At 33.4% G+C, this 22,587-nt stretch overlaps 2 protein-coding genes across 3 annotated transcripts; one reads left to right on the top strand and one right to left on the bottom strand.

Moving 5' to 3' along the window:
• Window positions 1–14,205, bottom strand: LOC125063485 (histone-lysine N-methyltransferase EHMT1). Of its 2 annotated transcripts, XM_047669954.1 has the most exons (19): window positions 13,264–14,205; window positions 12,766–12,990; window positions 12,348–12,407; window positions 11,844–11,915; window positions 10,045–10,169; window positions 9,714–9,916; window positions 9,063–9,265; window positions 7,306–7,511; window positions 6,865–7,032; window positions 5,852–6,054; window positions 5,240–5,400; window positions 4,629–4,790; window positions 4,360–4,423; window positions 3,122–3,255; window positions 2,294–2,438; window positions 1,871–2,026; window positions 1,137–1,370; window positions 748–932; window positions 1–231 (listed from the first exon to the last, which is right to left on the bottom strand). In XM_047669954.1, exons 1-19 carry the CDS (start codon window positions 13,989–13,991, stop codon window positions 117–119), a joined length of 3,549 nt encoding a protein of 1,182 aa, XP_047525910.1. In that variant the 5' UTR covers window positions 13,992–14,205; the 3' UTR covers window positions 1–116. The 2 variants fall into 2 exon arrangements, with proteins under 2 accessions (XP_047525910.1, XP_047525911.1); XM_047669955.1 differs by lacking the exon at window positions 12,766–12,990.
• A 696-nt stretch (window positions 14,206–14,901) lies between these two features.
• Window positions 14,902–22,526, top strand: LOC125063447 (delta-aminolevulinic acid dehydratase). Its single transcript, XM_047669875.1, has 8 exons — window positions 14,902–15,238; window positions 15,417–15,564; window positions 15,911–16,127; window positions 16,704–16,792; window positions 18,252–18,395; window positions 19,359–19,475; window positions 20,086–20,179; window positions 22,086–22,526. The coding sequence occupies exons 1-8, from the start codon at window positions 15,111–15,113 to the stop codon at window positions 22,148–22,150; spliced, it is 1,002 nt and encodes a 333-aa protein (XP_047525831.1). The 5' UTR covers window positions 14,902–15,110; the 3' UTR covers window positions 22,151–22,526.
• Window positions 22,527–22,587: the final 61 nt, after the last annotated feature.

Genomic DNA, 22,587 nt, shown 5'->3' with positions numbered 1-22,587 from the left:
TTATAATCCAATGAAACGTTTGCGTTTATAATATTGTATAATTTCTGATTATTATTCAATTCATCAAAACTAATATTTACAATGAAATCTTATCCAAAATAATTCAATAAAGATAATTATGCATCTATGTCTTCAGGAGTTGATATTGTAGGATATCTGCATTCTAGTGTGCCACATTCACACTTCATCCACTTCGCTTTTACAGACCAAAACTTGTCACCATAGTCAAATCTGAAAAATATAGTTTATATAAAAAAATCACTCGCTTCAGTCTTATTACATTGCATTAATTTGTTAGTTTGGTTTTAAGGAAAACAAATCCGACGTGGAAACTAATATTTTTTTCATCTTTTACTATAAAAAATCTCGAACAGCATTTGCCTCTGTCATATATATAATTTACTGGATTTTTACTAAAACTATTTTGACATCAGCTACTATCCTCAGATAATACTAGAAAAACTATTAACTCCTATAGTAATAAATTCACACCTGCATAGTAATATACTATAGGTATTAGGTACGTATCAAAACATTATACTTCTAACTAACAACTGTTCATAGTACAAATTTAATTAATCAATAAATATAATAGTAATCTATCTAATTAAAAACTTACTTTCATTTTTACAGAATAGTAACAATTAGATTCTATACAAATACTCAGATTGCATTGAAGATAACGGGCGAATTTTTAGAAATCACGGGCCCCATAGCCTCCCCCTTGCCGTATTAAAAATTACTAACGTGAGTTCCTCCATTGCGGCTATATCAGTCAAAGCAAACAGAGCTACAGTTGGCAAGCGTAGATCTCTACACTCTGTGAACACTCGGACGGGAGCGAGATTCGGCCGACAGCTGTGGTTTATGAAGCGCGCCGCACTGCCATATTTTGCCGCGTCAACGCATAGCTGCGTCTGGTCCTTACATTGCTGAAACAAAAATACAAATAAGAAAAACGTTTTTGAATCAAAATAATAAAAAAATGCACGCTTTAACATAATTTTTATGTTCAAAATTTACTAAGCTCCGGGATTCATGGGTACTAAGAAATCAAATAGACCATGCAAAAACTATGTGGCTGTTAACTAATATAATGACTTAATTCCATGTGAAAAATGAAAAAAACCTCTTACTTCAATTAAATCCTGCTTAACATCCAAGGCAAACATATATTGGTCCATTGCCCTGGCATCTGCCGTCGGGCAAGAGAGTAGTTCCCCACAATATAGCACAACCAGGGCCCCGCGTTTGATACGATGTCGCGTACGAAGGCCCCAACCACGATGAACAGTTCGGTACACTTGCACTGGACACGCGATCGATCCACGCCTTTGTAGACGACCTACAACGCGGTTGGTGCAACGATTCTGTAAATTAAATTGATATTAGAAAATTTTTGCGTAATTCGACAATCGATAGCTTTAGGTTTGATCTCCACTTTTTATGCATTCTTAGGTAACTAGCTCAAAAACCAAAATAATTATATTGGTTAAAGGTGCTGGTTCGGTTTAATGAAGAGATAATTAAATAAAAGTCATTGGTTTTCAAATCCACCACAATTAATATGTTCAAATAAATATGGCTTCTCAAAACATTGAGTAATAGAAAAAAATCACGTTAAAATAGTTTTTTTAGCGTAAATAATTTTTATCATTTGTACATAAGTTTTAAAATTAAACGGGTATATTGTATCACTCAATAGTCAATATAATATTTAGGTCGAAAATGCGAAAGACAACAAATATAAAAACAGTTTTTTTTTAATAAAAAAAGATAATAGCAAACTGTTTGCATGATAATATCAAATGGATTTTGACAAACGTGAGTCATAGCTCTAAATAGTACCCTAAGTCACATTGATACGTACCACGTTGCACGTGCACGTATGATTGCACTCAAAGATCATAGGTGGGTCGTGGTGCGGGAACGACGGCGTCAGTCTGTCACCCACATACCAGCTACGAACGCTCAATATACCACACGCACATGTGCCTATGCATCGCCCGTCTGTGCATTCACAGCTCTGAAAGAGATAAATATGTATTAGAAGGAAATTTAATAAAAATAAATGTACTATTTTGTACATTTATTTTTATTAATGATTTTCTAAATGTAATGATTTTCTTCGAGCTAGAGGGACGTTTCCTTTTTCGAACTGCATTTTTCTTCGTGTAATAAATACACACACGTTTTTTTGTATGGTGAAGGCCGTGAGGAAGCCGACATATGGTTTGTCTATAGTCTATGTGACATTGAACACTTTTCTTAAATAAAAAAAATAATATAATACCTGAGCCACCTGCACCGTGTTGTCAATGTATATCTGTTCCGTGTGTATGTGCCGCGACACATAAGTGAAGTCGCTCGGCACCGGCTCATCATCCACTTCGTTCACACATGGCACTGGATACGGTTCACGGCCGTTTGATATATCACTGTAAAAACCATCTATTAACTCTCTCTTTATTGTAAAATATAATTTATTAAAAAATTCTAAACGTTATGTTAATTCTAAAATGAAAGACAATCATAAGATAAACAAAAAGTTTCGATTTAGGATTTGGAAAATGTAGAAGTAATCATATTTGAACGGTTATTTAAAGGACTATTAATTCATTTATTATGAGTATTTATTATACTTCGTTTCTCCTTAATGTGATTTTACTTAACCTACCGTTTTAGTACATACCAACATGGAACATTTTGCTATGCTACCCCAGAGACTGTTCGGATCTCTGGCATCAAAACTTTTTAGGTTTTTCTGCGAATTTTCTATATAATCCTCAGAGTTCAAGTCATAAGATATTAATTAACAAATAAAAAATAGGGTTTGATCGGTGAAACTTAAGGGTTATATGTATTTTTGAATGATGTATCATAAAAAAATAAAAACAAAAAAAAAATCGAAAAAAAAAAAAATTTGGTCTGGACACCCCATATCACTTAGAGGTTTGAAACATAGATATTAGCCGATTCTCAGACTTACTAAAAAAATCATAAGAATCGGTCGAGCCGCTTTACGAACTTTTACGAACGGACGAGATACGAGGAGTATCTCGTCCGTTCGTTAAAGTTCTCGAATAAGACCCTCGTACGGGGTATAGGGTTGAATTTGTACCTTGTAAGTAATCGGTATTTGGTGAACGGTCCTCCCGTAGCCAAAGCCACCTTCATATACACAACGATGGAGCTTCGACAAGTTCCGGAACTCACGTGGATCGGAAGTTCAGCGCTTGAATTCTCAATATCCGTCTGTAATGTTGTAGATTTCTTAATTATTATAAATTAAATACTTCTTCATACTATACTACAAAAATAAAAAATAAATTAAATACATTACCTACTGAGGAGAATAAAACTTGCCGCCTAATTAAGTAATCATAATTTGTAGTTGCATGTTGTGTAATTATGAGAGTCAAACTTGTGTAGTTGAAATTATATCAAAATATTCCGTTTAGAAGATTAAGCTTGAGAACTAAGTTCCAAATAAAAAGTATTTCGTTGGCGAATGCTACACGCTCGATATTTATCTGTCATTTTTTGGTATACTACGAATATATCATCACATATCAATACGAATCGTGTCAGTACGACGGTAAATTTAATTGAGTACACTCGTACGTTTTGTATTACAATAATGAGTAAGAAGAATATTAAGAAAGCTTGCGTTGCCATTATTATTATTATTATCAGCATATGAAATACCCAAGAAAAATACACCAGATCGATTCGAATCTATTATTTTTTCAATTATTTTCTGTAGTTACATTTTAATGAGTTGATTTTTGCAATTACGTCTTCAGATGTGGTGCCTGGTTAAATTTTCTTATAAATTTCAAGCAACTGTTCATACGCATTCATCCTTTTCACTTTATTAATACTGTTTGCATTTGAGCTGTCCCATACTTCAGGTAGTGTTTCTAATACAAGTATGAATTCTTTCAAGTGTTTTTGATCGTTTTTTTGAGTGCGTCGGGCGCCGCCTCAATATGCGCGTCCTCTTCCATCGCTGGTAGAATGAATACTGACGCGATAAATATCGACCAGACACTAGAAGCTCGATATTTATCAACGATAATTGATACAGATCGTGGATACGCCTGTACCTACTACAAATCGTCATTCTGGATTACGATCCAAATATAATGATAATTATCGAGCGTGTAGCATCCGCCTTTAAGGTTTTTAGAAATAAAAAATTGTGCCTTCAGAAATTTGTATTTCAAATTTATTTATATTTATTAAAATATAATTAACGAATAAATTGTGTAGAAAGTCACTGACATTTCACACAATCTGCTAATGTCACTATGACATTGACACATGACAATGACGTTCGATTACAAGTGTACATACCCTTGCGCCTCTCGCCAGCAGAATAACCACACACGGGTAATGGCCCTCTCTCGCTGCGATATGGCTGTTCACAAAAAAATTCAGTTAAAAATATTTATGCGTGTACGTAAAACATAAAAAATAATTACTGGATTGTTATTAGGCGCAATAAAAGTATTAGTGTGTACAAACATGAATATGATATGTTTATTTATATTACCTTTATTGAGACATAATTATTAATATACTGTCTTTATAGTTATGAAACTCAATTATATATGTATACATACAGTGGTGTGTCAGCGTGTGCATTAGCCGTATTAACGATGTGCGGTGCAGCATCCAGTAATAATTGCAGAGAGGCTCCATCTCCCGACAAGGCACACCAATGAATTACACCGTTTCCTTCGCAATCTGTTGAAGAGGCGTCTGCGCCGCGTTGGAGCAATAATCTACAAAATAAACTTTTCTTTAACAGACTTTAAAAAAGTTAAGTTTTCAGTTTGACAACATCATGTAACATCATAATATCTATCTATCATCAACATCAACTTTGGGAACAATTCAAGTTTCATTTAAATCGGTTCAATCTTTTTTGACATTGACACATTTCTAGACGGAACAATATATGGATAGGTTTTTGAAGTCGTTTTGATTCTACACATCTAGAAATACTTGGATACCCTTATCTCTAAAACCACTTAGCCCATTTTGATGAAACTTGTTGAACCTTATGTTAGAATATACCTGATTTATGATAATTTTGTGACAAACATTTACGAAATTCAACAAAATTCGCTTTGAAGTCTCCGTAGATATTGAAATATTATCCAAATAAAACAATATCACATACATACAAGTCTTTGATAACTTAATCCTTTAGTTGAAGCCAAAAAAATACCTGACAACTTGCGAGTGACAGTTCTCAGCGGCTCTAACAAGTGGTGTCCAGCCCCCTTGCTCTTTTGCATCCACGTGACCACCCCCATCTATTAGCAGTGTGCAAACATCTACTCCGCCATGTTGTGCCGCCATATGCAGAGCTGTCATGCCTTCCGGTCCCTGATTTGATTTTTAAAATATTTAAACCATAGTAAAACTATTGCCATAATATAAAAAATTTAAAAACACCGTAGACAACAATCTTAAATCAAAGGCTATTGAAGCTTTTGAAATTTTATGAAATCTTTATTGAATTGTCTAACAAAATATATTTTTACTCTGTGCTGTAATGTTTTAAGTGGTGGGAATGTCACATAAAGATTAATATTGAGAGTAGTTTGAATATTTCTCCCATTTGCCTCCATTTGTTTCGAACAATTAAAAATTTATATAATGAATAGATAAATTTGTTATATTAATATTAAAGTCGACATTTGCACCTGTATAATATAGATAATACAATACAACATAAAGTAGATATACATTCTATAGTTACATCTTTAGTCTATGCCCATGCCTTTCAGATTTATAGCCGTTAAAAAGTTTTTGTAAATGTACAAACTCAATATACCTGTAAATTAGGATCACAACCCGCAGCCAGAAGGAACCTGATGACCCTCATAATATCATCTTTATTGACTTTCTTTTCATCCTCTTTGACCACATCATCAACAGCCATGGCCTCTTCAGTCTTATCTTCATCACCGTCTTTTTTCACCTCTACGTTTTCTTTGATTGCTGTATCAACTTCTTCGGGCTCCTTTTCTAATAAAGCTGTAAGTTTTCAAATTATTGTAAAGAAATACTTAAGTGTTTTATTACCATTATTATAAATATACCATAATATTTTGACATATTGAAGTTCTCACAGCAAAAGTAAACACTATCTATGTCTATTAACTCTATCTTACAATATGGGATCTTTCAGAGTTTGGAAGCTTTATGTTTATAATTTAGCATTATTTTTATTGTTTAAAAATTCAATCATAGCCGTTGTCTTCAATATAGGAAACGGGTTTGAAATCATCGGAAGAGTTTTTTAGAAAATATTTTTCTGTAATAAAGAAAATATGTTGGGACCATTTGAAGGTCCCAAGTTATGATCAATATCGATGTTTTTAAACACTTGAAGCTATTTGAGTATTTTTAAAGCAACTTTTGCATTCGGAAATCAAATTATTAGTGGGGTAATAATAGGGTGGCAAGGCTGGAAAAATGCCACGGGCCTCCACCCAAGAGGGCCCCTGCCCAAGAGATATTACGTTCTCTGGATGAATGTGAAGTCTCTAATACGCATTGGGCTAGCGTACAGACCACTTCCTCACGCCTAAGAGAGGAGGTCTATGGCCATTAGTGGGACATATACAACGTGTAATTGAGTACGCTGAAAATCTCGAAGTTTATTAAAATTAAACTGAGTACAACGTGACGATTTCTACTGATAGGGCCCCATCAAACAAATTTGCCACGGGCCCCAGATGGTATAGTTACGCCACTGCACATTATGTATGAACTCGAACTTACTTAATCATATAGATAACCTACGAAGGTGCAATTACAAATAAGCAGTCCACATTGACATACCCAAAACAGCTCTCATAAGCGGCGTGCGTGATAAATTGTCTACCGCGTCCAAATCGGCCCCCGCGTACTGCAGAAGATATAAAGCCCCCAGTTGTCCGCTAACCGCCGCCGCGTGCGTGCACGTCCCGCCTTCTATGTCCGCTATTGGCGTGTTCAGTTCGGTCTTCACTGATAAATAAAACTTTTAATTAATTGTTGATTGAAAAATATCTAATATATATCGTGTCACAATGTTCGTTCCCATACTCTGAAACGGCTTGACCGATTTTTTAATACATATTCAGTAAGTTTGAAAATCGGCTACTATCTATCTGTCAAACCCCTAAGTGATAAAGGATATACCCCTTGTTTACCCTATAGTATTTTCAATAGACATGTTCTGAATTTTATGAAACAAAAATAACTGTCAAAGGATACGTGATCTTCTCACTTAATACTTACCAATTTTCGGTATTAACAACTCCACATTCTCTTCTGCAATAATTCCTTCATATAGCTTAAAAGCCATGCAATCACCAGACTCAAAATCGACAGATTCACACATCTTTTCCAAATCTGGCAAAAGAGGTAAAAGATCCTCAGGGAATATTGGTCCCCGGTCCACTTTCGACTCTTCTATGGGTGTAAAACTTAGGTATGCTGGAGTGCTGTAAGGTATTAAAAAAACTAATTATTAAATAATTTGTTTTCATGAATTCTGTTCTGACATTTTATAAGATAAAATTATGGTTACTGAATAAGTTTTTATAATATTTCTTCATTGTTCTACAATTAAGTCTTTAGAATTTCTGACTCTCTCCTCAGTCGGCAGTTCATGTCTCAGCGTCGTAGTCAGCGAGGAAGCATCTTGAGCGGACCACCGGTGGACGGTGTCTGTACAGCGCCACTTTTATGACAGTTTTGAGGATGATGAGTATTTCACTTGATCGGTCCAGGGGCGTACAAGTATTACGTCACGCAATTTTTGGAGATTATTGACCCCCCCCCCCATGTAACGCGCCGTAACGTTTTTCTATACCCAATAGTAAAACGTTTCGTGACCACCCAGTGACTCTTTATACCTAAAAGTTACCATTATGTGGTGCAAAGTACTGGAAAGTCGAAAATAATATTATCCCCGCCCCACATCGCGTTTTACAAAAGGACCCCGCCCCCAAAATTTGTTACGTAATACTTGAACGCTCCGCATCTGGTTGTTGAACGTGATCTTTTACCTTCTGTGTTACCAAGCACGGTCAGTTTCTCCAAGTTCTCATATGGACGAAATAAGATACAATTCGCTGTCAGCATATGGTAAACAGGCGAGTTCATATACGACAAAAAATAATTTCTGACAAGTTATGTCATAAAATACAGGTGAATTTATTTCGTATTATGACTTTATTATATAACTAGCCGTTTCCCGCCCGCTTCGCTGGTCGAATTAAAATAGGAAATAAATAAAATTTTATGTTTCATTATTATTATTTTTTCATATGTTTATTATTCTTCTTTTTAACTTCCCGCTAAGAAAATTGAAAATTTTCAAAAATCGAGTTTTTAACAGATGTTGACGTTTTGAGGTTCTAGGAAGCCTCCCCGAATGTTTCCGCGGTGAAGTCCGTATGTATAAATTTTCATAAAAGTTAAACAGCAATAAAAAAATGAAGGAACGTTGGGATTTAAATAAGCCATAAACCATCTAGGAAAAATTTCGCATCGAATGGCAGTAGTTTCATGTCGATACGATCAGTGGTTTAGGCATGAAGAAGCCTCAAACGAAGATCATTTTTCTTATATATATACACTAGCCGTTTCGCGCCCGCTTTGCTGGACGAATTAAAATAAATTTTATGTTTCATTATTTTATTTTTTTACATATTTTTATTATTCTTCTTTTTAACTTCCCACTAAGAAAATTGAAATATTTCGAAAATCGAGTTTTTAACAGATGTTGACGTTTAGAGGTTCTAGGAAGCCTCCCCGAATGTTTCCGCGGTGAAGTCCGTATGGATAAATTTTCATAAAAGTAAAACAGCAATAAAAAAATGAAGGAACGTTGGAATTGAAAGCCATCTAGGAAAAATTTCGCATCGAATGGTGGTAGTTTCATGTCGATACGATCAGTGGTTTAGGCGTGATTGAGCCTCAAACGAAGACCATTTTCATTATATATATATAGATAGAAGAAATACAAGAATTAAATAAAATAATCTTACCAATGTTCCCTCTGATCCGGCAAATAAACACGTTTATTCGAGCAATGCATTGTCAATTGAATTTTTCGTGCGTTTGTATTATATGCTCGCCAAGGGAAGGCAAGTACACCGCAATGCGGACAGCCTGGAGAACGAGATTCCCCGTATGGAACACCACATTCCAGGTGGAATAAGTGATTTTCCGAACATTGGTAGAACGAGCCCTGGAATAACGTTTCTCATAAATCAAGTATTTTTAACCAATTTATATACGAAATGTTCAACACATACTTAATATAAAAAAAGAGCGTGCGTACAAAATAGGTACACATGCCAGAAGTGAAACTTCTTTGTAAATTAATTATTACTAAGGTAAAAGCCGTAATAGATGATCATGTACGTAACGATAATATTACGAACATAATTTACTTTATACCTCGACGACAATATGATCGGGAAAGTAGCTAAAAAATCTTTGGCGTAGTGGCTTCAATGTGCGACTATAATCCCTGAAGAGACCTAGACGGGTTCGAACTCCGGCTGTGCACCAAAGTCTTCAACATTTTTTTTTTGACAGAAGAGTTTTTAGAAAGGAATAGACGCTCATTTCGTTAAGGTCAGGACCTGCTCGTATATATTATTTATTAATTATTTGAAAATAAACTTTTTTACCTGTGTACAGAAGAGTCCACAGGCGGGGCAGCACATATGTTTTGCCATTTGCGCCAAATGCAGTTTGCATAGTATTAAATATGGAGCCCTAACACCAGATCTACGCAATGGCAATAAGTTTCCTTCATCGTCGCGAGGGGCTTTGTGCGAACATCCTACTCTTAGGCCGTCGACTATCTCGATCGCTTGACAGAATACTGGTTCTGGAGAGATTAAAAGTTAAAGGGGTTTTTGCAGAATTTATTACTCACCATTCGATCTACGCTTATATCACCATTTTATACACATAATTAATAATCATTTTTTTGTACAGAAGTACACTAAAACTTACCAATTAAATCAGAAGCTAAAGCATGAATATTGCTGGTGGTATCTTCACAGGTGCAAGTAGCGAACACAGTGCTGGATCCAGTAGGACTAGCTGCAGCTGGGCCTTCATCAGCGGGCGCCGAATTACTGGCAATCAATAGATGAAAATTTTGATTTCTGTTTAATATTATATTTTGTTTAACAAATTATCCCTTAAATTAAAGAACTCTCTCGTCAAGAGAGGAAATAAACGTATCACGTAAGAAGTCCAGTAATATATGCTAAATAAGTTATTCTAGACTCTCTCCAATCTGGATTCCGCCCGGGGCATAGCACGACTACTGCATTCGTTAAGGTTTCCGACGATATCCGCCGAGGGATGGATGGTCACTATTTTCGGTCTGTTTGACTGTAGCAACGCTTTCAATACTGTGGACTTTGAAATTCTGCTTGGGTTGCTTCGCTCTATAAAAATCTCTCCACCGGCTATTGACTGGCTTGATAGCACTGCTATCTTTACGGTCGTCGCCAGCGTATTAAAATAAATGATACCCACTCTCAGTGGAATAATATCAGTACTGGTGTTCCACAGGGTGGCGTACTTTCGCCTCTTCTATTTGATATCTTCATCAACTCCCTAATGCGCGTCTCTCGGCTAATTATCACGTTTACGCTAATGACCTCGAATTTTACGTGCAGTCTACACGGGATGAACTTGCTCTGGTGATTCAGGCAATAAATAATGGTCTTCATAATATAGCCAATTGGAGTAAAGACTTTGGTCTTAAAATTGCCAAGAGCCAAGTCATCATCATCGGAAGCCCTTTCTTTATTTCAAGGGTCAAATGTTCTCATCTCCCTGGCGTTTACCATGACGGCGTGGCCTTGGCTCTCAAAAAACTGCTAAAAACCTTGGTGTTTTCTTCGACCAAACGTTGTCCTGGGGTCATCACGTAAAGGAAAGCAGCCGCAAACTTTACGCCACTTCTAATTCTTTCTCTTTTCCTTCCCATCCGCACTAAAACTATGTTAGCGCAATCTCTTCTGCTTCCTATTCTCGATTATGCGGACTCTGCACCTCTGATATGAATGAAGAGATGCTTCTTCAACAACTATACTCAATTCTTTTCAATTTTGTGATTATCTTCCTCTTATCTTAAAAATGAATTCAAATTATGAGGTCCTTATAACTATATGTTACCACAATTGGATAATAATATAATAGATAATAGTATTGTAAAATACCTCCCTAAAATCTTCGAAAATTCTTATAAGGTTATAAATATTTATTTTTTTAAAGATTTGGTTATGCACTTCTTGAACTTTACCCTTCATATTCCTTTTTTTTAAATTTATTTCTTTACTAGGGTGGCCGCCCGATACATCCCTTATAATTTTTACGTTATTTGTTGTTCTTAAAATGTAACGAAGTGTAAATAAATTAAAAAAAATAGACAGAACAGTGATAGAGAAATAATTTAAAAGCGATAAGATGGGGAGCAAAACTTTGTCGAATAAAGTTATGCAAAAATGTATGAGCGCTTGAAAGCTTATACTAAAAAAGGTGGCAACTATAATGTCTATCTTTTAAAGTTGACTCAATATATATGTTAATAATTTGCTCCAAATTTCATTATTTTATAGTTATATTTTATTAGTTTATAAGCCTGATAATGTAATTCAAATGAATGCAATCAGAAATATTATTAAATTTTTAAATAACACTGCAGTTATAATTTATATAAACAAGTTTCAATAAGTATTTTAAGATATAACAGGATAAAGCCTGTATAAAATGTTTTAATACGAATTTTTCTTTACCTATTTTCCTCCTGATCTTCATCATCCTCAGCAGCAGAAGAATTCGTTCTTTGCTTTTTAGATGCAGGTGTTCTGGAATAATCAGATTTTAAAATTACTAACTATGTATATCTAGAAGAATTTTAGGTTCTCTTAAAATGCGAGGTCTATCATAGTATTATGTGTATTTACAATAAAATTTCGCCTTGACCAAAAAAAGTCCAATTTTTTTTAAAGAGCTCTGCCATCTTTTATACATTAAGGAAGCTTGCCAGTGCTCTGTCCGACTTTTAAAATTATTAATAACTTAAATTAAGAAATGTAGAGTACTAATGGTGAACTTTTCAGAATCAGTTCTGTAGTACCTGTGATTGTTCCTTTAGCTGGAGACAAAAATAATTTATCCAGTGATTTCAATGTGAGGGCAGAATGTAATTATAAAAATAACATTTGAGTTCAAGACTCTAGACTTAGCATATGTCATGGAGTCATTTACTTTTTTATATTTGGATTAGAACATTTTACCTTTCATGATCTTCATTAGGACGTGTATTTGCTCTTCTAGATTTTCTTCGTGTTGTAACCCTGGAAGAATAACTAACAGTTAAACAAGACAATCACTTTGCAAAGAAGTCTAACATCAAATCATACAAAATTTTGATAATTTATGTTGATAATGACACATATCACTTGTAAACACAACATTAAGCTTGTAAGTTTAAACTTAAACTAGTATTTATCAAATACTAGTTTAATCATCAATGTTTACCTTTCAATAAATATTTTTACCAATTTTACCATCATCAGCGTCACATTATAGGCCTGTACTAGGGTTGTAAATTCCAATAAGTTAACACATTTTAATCCAATAACAACATTAAACTTATTAAGAAGCAGCATTTCTTTTTCATAGTCCTTCTTAATTGATTCAGTTATTACTTACAATGGTTCTTCATCAATTAATATTGGAGAGGAATGATCACTATCATTTGTGCCATACATAGAGCAGAGCCTTCTCGAACGACGAGGTTTATCAACCTGTGATGTACTAGAACATAGGAAGTAATCTCCACTACTGACACTGCCACTGTCTTCATCAGCCTCAAGAAGCTTTACAATCACCTCTGTATCATCATCTTCTCCTTCTTCATTCTCTCTTTCAGACTCCCTGAAAGAAGATCTTCTTAAAGGAAGATATCATACTTTCCTTGAAATTGTATGCTATGACAGAGCTACAGATGACAAAATTAAAGGGTCAGCTTACATATGTAATGACTAACTTACATAATAGACTCCCTTACAAATGTTATATTGTCTGGATTAAAATGTGTTTAAATATTACTTTGTAGGCAGATGCTACTGTTAAATATTTATTTTGTAAATATCTGACTTTCAACGGAAACTATGTAAAAATACCTTTATAAATGAAAACAATTAATACCTGTTTTCTGCTTCGCCTTCTGCAGATTCCTCATCTGTTTTCATTTCAACAGATTTTAAACCCAAGCCACAAAGATGTTTTAGTTTCATCTCTGAATTATCACTATCCTCTCCTGTACTATCTTCCATTTTCTTACTGTGATCCACCTTTTGAGCTGACCTCCTAGTCTTGACTCCCTCTTCGGGGGATTTATCTGTAATGCCTAACCGAGAATTGTTTTGTAGCTCTACATACATACGTAACTCCTCATTAGCTAATGCTTTAGCTGTGGGTTTGATCCTACGGGATAGCCTAGTTGATGTACTTGCAGCTTCATTATACTTCTCCTTTCTAGCAATAGCGTTGGCTAAGACATCTGATCCTTCTTTACCACGTCTTCGAGCGGAATGTTTCGGCTTCGCACTGTCAGATGTTTCATCACTCTCCGAAACGACTTGGCTTTTATCTTTCTTGGGGGAGTCCTCATCGTCCGATTCCCACTTAGCATTGCGATTTCTATTCGAACGTCTCGGTGCTTCTTCGTGTTTTTCCTCTGTACAAACAATTTTCATATTGCTGTTTTTAGCACCTGATTTATCAGAGCGAAACGTTAAAACAATACGGGGCTTGGGATCTTCTTTCGTGTCTTTTTTGGGAGATTCTATGTTTACTTTTACTACAGGATCGTCTGGCGACGTGTCGATTTTGTCTTTTTTCTTGTTTGTGGGGTCGTCGTCGTCCGTGTGCATGTTGCTTTCAAGGTTGCGACAGCTCAGACGAGGTCAAGGCTTCACCCTCGCTTAACTTAATAGTTTATTTGTACTATTCTTAATAATTAATGTAAATAATTACATAGTATTTACCTAAAATAGATACTTTTATATTACGACAAAAAAAATACACGAACTCTTGTTCGCAACACTTTGAATTACATTTTGTTAGCAAAAAAATTGATATTTAAAATAGTTATAAGTGTTAAAATTAAATTATTAATTTATTACATTTGTAATTACTCAACGCATGTTTTGTTACTTTTGTGTAAAATATAAATACTAAATAAATCGATAAATAAAATTATAGTTTATACAAAGTATGTTTCTTGCCACAGACAAAAAATACCAAAGATGATATTAATATAGGTGACTATTACAGCCACAGAGTATGAGTATTATATGTAATCCTTTGTCCAAAGACTACTATAATATATTGTCATTAAGTAAACTTTGTTATTACTCTGTGCTTATAATTTATACTATAGTCGTATTTTTAATTAGACGAAGCCAACTGACATTAGCTAATGTCACTTTGTAAAATAATGTTGCCATATTTAAAGTAATAGTGATGCGTTCTTGTTCAATCAGATGAATGAACAATGAGTGTGAATAGTCAATCATTTCAAACAATAAAAGAATATTATTTCTATTTCAAAATTGTATAAAAGTGCTCTGATATAAGTTAGGTACTAGTACTATGTAACTACAATCAGTTTTTTGACGTCTTATTACAAAGCGCGGCGCGGCGACTAGTGCCATCACCGATCATTAATTCAGGGGTTTTTACTTTGTCACAACACTATTTTTATTTCATTAAAAACTGACAACACCGTAAACGTCAGTTGATATCGTCTAATTAAAAATTCGACTATAACTGCTGACTTGCTGAGTGCTGACAAATGACAACTTTTAGGAATATTTTTAAATTTGAATTTTTAGTCTTGAATCTTGATTGTACATTCAGCAATGAATTAAGTTTTACTATATTGTGTCGACGTATTTTATGTTTACCTGCCTGTGTGAATTAAGGTCTGGCTGAAGTGAATAGTCTAATAATTAAAATCTCTCAAGAACAAGTATTTTTGTAACAGGAAAATGAGTGACCTTTTCTTGAGCCCGGAACATGTTCTCCAAGGGGGCTACTTTCATGCCACCTTGAGAAAACTTCAAGAACCCAATACAAGCATAGAGCCGCACAACATAATGTATCCAGTTTTTTTACTGTACGTAGTGTTTAAATAGATGAATTTAAACACTTTGAATTATTTTTATTATAAACTTTTAAATTATGTTATCTTATCAACTTTGGATTGCTGGTCTTATTTATTATATTTAATATTAATAAGTTAATATTGTATTAGTGATGTTTAATGTTTATTCATAGTATTGCAATGATTTTAGGGAAGACAAAGATGCCATGCAAGCTGTATCTAGTATGCCAAATGTGTACAGATATGGTATCAACAAATTGATACCAGCTTTAACAGAATTGGTTGATAGGGGTCTTCAATCAATTCTTATATTTGGTATTGTTGAAACTTTACCCAAGGTAAAACATAGTATGTAATTCTATATTCAATATTCCATACCTTGTCAATAAAACTTATTTATTTTCTGTGAACTGTTAAAGTTAAACTTTATGGGGGAGACATATTGCAGTGCTAAAGGTTACATTTAAGTGGTCAGGACTATAATATATTTCACATAGCCAGGAACAAAGCTTATTGACAAAATTAATCTTTGCAGTCTATTGTCACTGTTTTTGTAAGTCTTAACTCTAATGTTTCACTACACCATAAATGTGGTATTATATTACTTATTATAAAATAACCAAAATGCAAAAAATATAAATAAATTTACAGTAACCTAAAGTATAATAATAATATTGTTTTTAGGACCCAACAGGCTCCAGTGCTGACTGTCCAGAAAACCCAGTTATTAAAGCTTTGCCAAAAATTAAAGAAGCATTGCCAAACCTTGTAATTGCATGTGATGTGTGTTTATGTCCATATACATCCCATGGGCATTGTGGCATATTGACAAATGGGGCAATTGACCATCCTGAATCAGTCAAAAGAATTGCTGAAGTGTCTCTAGCATATGCTAAAGCAGGTATTTCTTAAACCAACATGGTTTGCAAGCTGAATCAAAAACTTTGTGGAGTTGCTGATTAATTTGGTTGAAAAAAAAAATATTCCCAAATTACAAAATATTGTGTAATTTAATATTTATCTGTATAGCAGGTTCTTTGGAGTTTATTAATTAGTATCACCATAATAAAATACATAGAGACCAAAATGTAGAGACAAATTAGTCTACAACTTCTATTATTATTATTTACTACTACTAAGCTAATGGACAGAGTAAAATGACTTATTATATATACTCTTATATATAATATATAGTCATGTCAGTATTTACAGAACTCTATAATTATGCACAACTACTTTAGCAGTTTAATGTAAGAGTTATCATTTATAAAGAGTAACAACTTAAAATTGAAGGTACAAACAACCCCAATAATAATTTATTTGTAATTCTGCATTTAGCATTTTTCAACTTGATTTACCATTTCCACATTATACACATTAAAATCAATAGTTAGCCTAGTTATAAGCATAGTATATCTATTTAAATAAAAAAATCCCCAAATAATTCAATAGTATAATATTCTTTTTATAATTACAGGAGCTCACATAGTAGCCCCCTCGGATATGATGGACAACAGAATTAAAGCAATAAAAGACGCGCTATTCGAGAATAAGTTGCAGAATCAGGTAAGACAGGTTCTATAAGTCTATACAGGATACATTAAGTTATTATTATAACGAGTTTTAAGTTTTTTGTACCTATATGAAAAATAGAACACTATTTGATTAGATAAAACATACACATATAGGCATACATTATGTAAAAGTCAGTCTGGTATGTGAAAAATCAGGTCCTGAGTGCATTTTATATGTATATTGATATAACAAAATAAATTTAAATTTATTACATAAATTAAGATTATTATTTAAACATTTTGCATTTAAGAAGTTAATTTGAAATATTTATTAGAGAAGTATCTATAGGAGATACACAATCTTTATTATATAATGTTTATAAAATATATTATGGCTTGCCTGTATAACAAGCATAAAGTTAAATTTAAACTATAATAATTTTATTTATGGAATTTATACTTCGTAACTAAGGAAGCATTCGGTTTGTTTGTAGAATGACTGCAAATCTATATTTTTTTATTTAGTTCTTCTACATAAGCTTCATTTAAATTTCCATAAAGAAAATTAAGGAACAAAACAGTGTTACTTTATATATCTTTAGTTGCTACGACCGTTGACTGTCCTATAGAAAACCTATTTAATTTGACAGCCGATCGTTTCTTCCGACGTATTCGTAGTTTTTTGTACTTTCGTAGAAAACTCATAAGAGAATATTAAATAGATATGTTTCGTACATGTTCATATACACAAGGGCAATTGTTATAATTAACTGATAAAAATTATCATGTTTCAACTGAGGTTAACGGTTAATAACGATAAAATGCATCTCCAAATAAAAAAATATCTCGGTCATGAGTTCGATAGATTTTTTTTGTATCCGAGATTATTTATTATAAATCATTTATGTAGTTAAATTAAGTTCAGGACAAACTCTCAAAGTTTTCTCAAGGTGTTCGTGATTCGCTTTCCAAACAAAACTTAATAATCATATAATCAAATACATCGTTGCGGTGATGTAAAACGTACTTTTATTACTATTTCGTGAACCGGGGAACAAACAAAAGAAACCGCTCTTAAGTCAAAACATAATATAATCACGAACTGTGTTCGCTTTGTTTGTTTAACGTGACCTTATTCTATTTTACGTGAATTAATTCGAGCAAATTATATCAATGTACCAATATCATGGACATAATAATTATTATATTCTCAAGATAAAGGAATTAATTACGTAAGCTAGTTATTTTTATTCAAGTTTCTCTATTAACAAAAGGACATTTATTGCACTGTATAAGGAGTACAATATGTAATCCCTATTCTTTTGTAGTTTATATTTCTTAATCATGTTACCAGTTATGATTAAATGTTTGTACTTTGATGACCCTATTTATCACGATGTATATACATATACTATAAATCTCATTTTTGGAATACAATATACATATTATTTATGTATACATTACATATTTTTGTATCTTGTATAAGTATAAAATGTATTTGCTTATTACAGGTGTCAGTATTATCGTATTCCTGCAAGTTCGCTTCATCCATGTATGGTCCGTTCAGAGATACAATGAAGAGTTCACCTATGGCCGGTGACAGAAAGTGTTACCAGCTGCCACCAGGCAGTTCTGGACTCGCTGCCAGGGCTGCGGTACGTTCATTGTTAAAATATATATGATTTATGACACGTGATAATTAAAAAAAGTTCATGTCATAAATGGGGTAACCTCTAACCCCTTATAATAACCACTTCAGTCCATTGTATTGTTTTACTTATTCGTCTATTCCTGTCAAACTTTTATTACGGCGTACTTCAAACAGACGGATCAATTGGCGATTAAAAAGAGTGGCGGAGAGTTTATTGCCAGTTCTTCTCTTCCGTTCTACGCCCTTGATTTGAGAACTGGCAGTAAATGTAAAATTAGAAGCATTAATATTTATATCTTTAATGACGAATCACAAGTGTACATTGTGTTACCTACGTGAATAAATGATTTTTGAATTTGAATACTTTTTTTAAAATAGTGTATTGGTTACTGATGTAGTTTTTAAGATTAAGTCTGTAAGTTAATGGTATTACATTGTTTTTTTTATGCAATAGGAGGCAAACGGGCAGTAGGCGACGCTCACATTGCCAGAAGGCTCTTTTCTTAAAGGACTACGTCGAATTGGTTAGGAAATATAAATCCGGTTTTTGATTTATGCGAGTTCAACAAATTTAAATAAAACTCTTTTATCATATATGAATGTTGTAGATGGAGGATGTTCTGCTCTTTTTGGTGTGGACCTTTATCACTTAGTGTTTGAAAAATAGATCGTAGCCAATTCTCAGACTTACTAAATATGCATAAAAAATTCATAAGAATTGGTCGAGCCGTTTCGGAAGAGTATGGGAACGAACATTGTGACACAAGAATTTTATATATTTAATATATATATATATATATTATTTAGAGTAGTACGGTCCCAGGTTTATTATATCCATAAGGGCGTCGGGTTTGATTCGCATGTAATTAAAATTTATATTTTTCAGTATAGAGCACTATCATTTTCTAAACTAGTTATGGTGATTTATTGCTAAACTTGATAATTATTCAATTAAATGATGTCGCAGGCACGTGACGTTGCCGAAGGAGCAGACTTCTTGATGGTAAAACCCGGTCTTCCATACCTCGACATCGTGCGGCAGACAAAAGACCGTTACCCCAATCATCCTCTCTTTATATACCAGGTAAATTGAACAGCTGTTATAGTTGTAAAGTACGAACTTAACAATTGGGCAAAGTATTTGTCTCTTTTGTTTATATTCAAAGACTACAAGCGAGATAAGGAAAAAGTATTTGAGAATAATAAGGGTAAGCTACCTGGTCTCGAACTATGACATTCCAGGTGTCGTAGTTAGCGCTAATGGTGAGATTCAGATACTAGTAAGATAAAATTCAATACATTTTTGAAGTACGGAAGTTGGACTTAGCGCTAAGCTGCAATATTAGTCTAAAACCGTAGATTTTAAACCAATAATTGTATGGACATATCGGCTTTGTTGGACTTAATTCAACTCAGGCGGCAAGCAGAAACATATGTCCCTTAAAGTTTATAACCTATAAATATTGTTTATGTCTATTAACAACAATACTTTTAACGACTTCGACTATTCAACTTCGACTTTTACGTCTTCAAACCCTGCCAATGCTTGGCTACATTTATATTTAATCTAATTGAAAATGTGGTCTAATGTGCAGGGCACATTCAAGTTCCTAAACAAGTACAGGATCTAACCCACTTTTTGTATAATTAAAATTATGTATTTGACCGTTCGCTACTTATAAACTTGATTATAGGTGTCTGGAGAATATGCTATGATATCCAAAAGTGGCGAGGGAAGTGAAATGGAGGCTGTTCTTATGGAGACACTGCTGTGTATGCGCAGAGCGGGTATATTTTAAATATTTTTTTTAAATCTAAGGAAACTGTTTATTTTAATCTTTGTGTTACGAGAAAAGAATTGAGGGTTGGCTTTGAACGACGTAAGCGTTTGATACAGTTTAATAGCTTACTTAATCGGCACTATTTCGTTAGAAAAATATAATATATATATATAAATATAATAATTTGCTTTCACTAACAGTGAAAGCAAATCCATAAAATACTTATTTTTGATGATTTAAAAAAATACGCCTGTTTTTTTTATATTTTTAATAAAAAGGGTAAATTGCTAAATAAATTCTATATTGAATATATTGTTATCGAAACCGGATGAATGACAAGCGTTCTCGATTTTTCTAGAACAAAAAAAAGTGCGTGCGTACAAAGTACTTAGTACACGTCAGAAGTGAAACTTCTTTGTAAATTAATTATTGAGTAATCAAGCTGCCCAAATCCTATAATTTAATTTTGTCAGTCTTTCTATATTAATTAATGATACTAAGGCTAATTAAAAACCAGAACTTAAATTAGTTATTGTTATGTGTATAGAAATACCACCATAAATATGGTAACAATTACCAAATAATATAACAAATTTATTATTATCATAATTATTATTGCTAACTTATGTCCACATTTTCTAAAATAGCCAACTGGGTCTTAGCAAAAAAGGTCTTGGTTCTGTGCCCATATAAAAATACAAAACCAACAATTAATAATTAATAAAACAACGAATTTAATAAAGTTACCCTGTATTTCAGGATGTTGACCCATTTCTTCAGACATATCAGAGAAATGTAATATCGGGTGCAATTTTCGGAGCACCCGTTTTCAGACGTTTTCTGGACTCATTATCAAAGGAACATTCTAGAGTAAACTTTGTAGAATGTGACAAAGATAGGCGAGCATTTGTTTCTCCTGTTTGGGAAGTCTGAAATGTATTCTTTCCACGTTTTTCAACCTAATGGATTTTCAAGTCCTCATTTATTGGGGTGCCGTCGAGTGGTGACGAACCTGTTAATCTGGACGATGAGCTTGTTTCTCAATGGATTTGCGTGCCTGTTCCTCTTTACGTGCCTGTTCTTCGTTTGTGCCTGTGTCTTCATCATTATATTCATCACAAAAAGGTTGTTTTTAGTGACTGCAACAAACTTGAAAATATTGCTTGACCCTTGCAGTGATCGGCATTTTTCTATACCCAATTCTGAAACCAAAAAGCCGTTTAAACTCTGAGAGTTTATTAAAAATAACACAAGAGGATTTTAATTAAGAAAATCAAAACTAACACACATTAACACACGCACGAAACACTGTTATTAACGGGTAAATGTGCCATCAGTAATTATTCGCTCGTCGAAGGATTCGCACGTTTATCCCTGGATGAGTATTGCTCGCAATCAAGATTTGAACTGGCCGCCTGCGTTGGCTTGCTTATATATCACTGGGAACATTCTATAACTTTCTAGGAAAGTCTAGAATATTCGTGCTCTTTATCGCTATCGTACTTCAGTCCATCCTTGTCGCACAAAGTTCTAGAACGTTTAGTTTAGTTTCGAGTAAGTTCTTGTTTTATACCTCGCCCATCATTATGTGCTTGTCATATTCTAAAATGTTCCTTGACCAAAGGGATATAATTAGTCCAGAAAACGGGTGATCCGAAAATTGCACCAGGTAGCATCATGCATTGCTCTGAAACTGCCTAAAAAATGTTTCAGCCTGCTGAAACACAGGGTAACTTTATTTAATATCCAGTTTTCTACTGTTAGGAGCTCTCTTAAAACGGCTCGAAATCATATTTCAGCTTGCTGAAAACTTCTGTAGATTCTAGAAATATCCAAATAACATAAAATTTTTTATGAGAATTGAGTAACTGTAACCTTAACTTCTATTATATTTATGTTCTTTTTTTTTTCAGGCGCAGACTGCATTATTACCTACTTCGCACCTTTAATTTTGAATATTTTAGCGAAAAAACATTGAATGGATGGATCCCAAATCATACCTACACGATAATGAATAAAGCTGTTTTAATTTTAGATAAATAAAGGGAAACTCTTTGAGCTGATACTATCTCTCTCTAATTCTATTTTGTGTACGAGATAGAGAGAGGAAAATTAAATTTTATTTTATAAAATAATGATATTTATACGATTTGATATTTTAAGGCCATAAGGATTAAGGAACAATTAGCTATGTGTATATTATGTTGTATCGATGTGAATTCAAGTTAATTGTAAGGTTTTTATTAATTGCATAAATTGGTGCTAAAAATTGTTATTATAATTGGTTTATTTGCTCAATTTATTGTTTTAAGTACAATTTCTGTTGTGATGGTTTTAATAAATTTTTATATGAGTGTACTTTATTATTTATTCCCTTAAATGATCCTCAAAATAAAAGCAAATTGAAGCAGAAAC

Source organism: Pieris napi, chromosome 3 (assembly GCF_905475465.1).
Source record: "Pieris napi chromosome 3, ilPieNapi1.2, whole genome shotgun sequence".
Lineage (NCBI taxonomy): Eukaryota > Metazoa > Arthropoda > Insecta > Lepidoptera > Pieridae > Pieris > Pieris napi.
The sequence above is the reverse complement of the archived record's forward strand: the minus strand, read 5'-3'. Positions and strand labels throughout refer to the sequence as shown.

Excerpts from the sequence above, each read along its gene's own strand:
- LOC125063485 (XM_047669954.1), bottom strand. The coding sequence starts at position 13,991 with ATGCACACGGACGACGACGACCCCACAAACAAGAAAAAAGACAAAATC. Across the intron at positions 12,991-13,263 it reads GAAGGCGAAGCAGAAAACAG|GGAGTCTGAAAGAGAGAATG; the intron begins GTATTAATTGTT and ends ATCTTCTTTCAG. Across the intron at positions 2,027-2,293 it reads ACACGGTGCAGGTGGCTCAG|AGCTGTGAATGCACAGACGG; the intron begins GTATTATATTAT and ends TATCTCTTTCAG.
- LOC125063447 (XM_047669875.1), top strand. The coding sequence starts at position 15,111 with ATGAGTGACCTTTTCTTGAGCCCGGAACATGTTCTCCAAGGGGGCTAC. Across the intron at positions 15,565-15,910 it reads TTGTTGAAACTTTACCCAAG|GACCCAACAGGCTCCAGTGC; the intron begins GTAAAACATAGT and ends TATTGTTTTTAG. Across the intron at positions 18,396-19,358 it reads GACTCGCTGCCAGGGCTGCG|GCACGTGACGTTGCCGAAGG; the intron begins GTACGTTCATTG and ends ATGATGTCGCAG.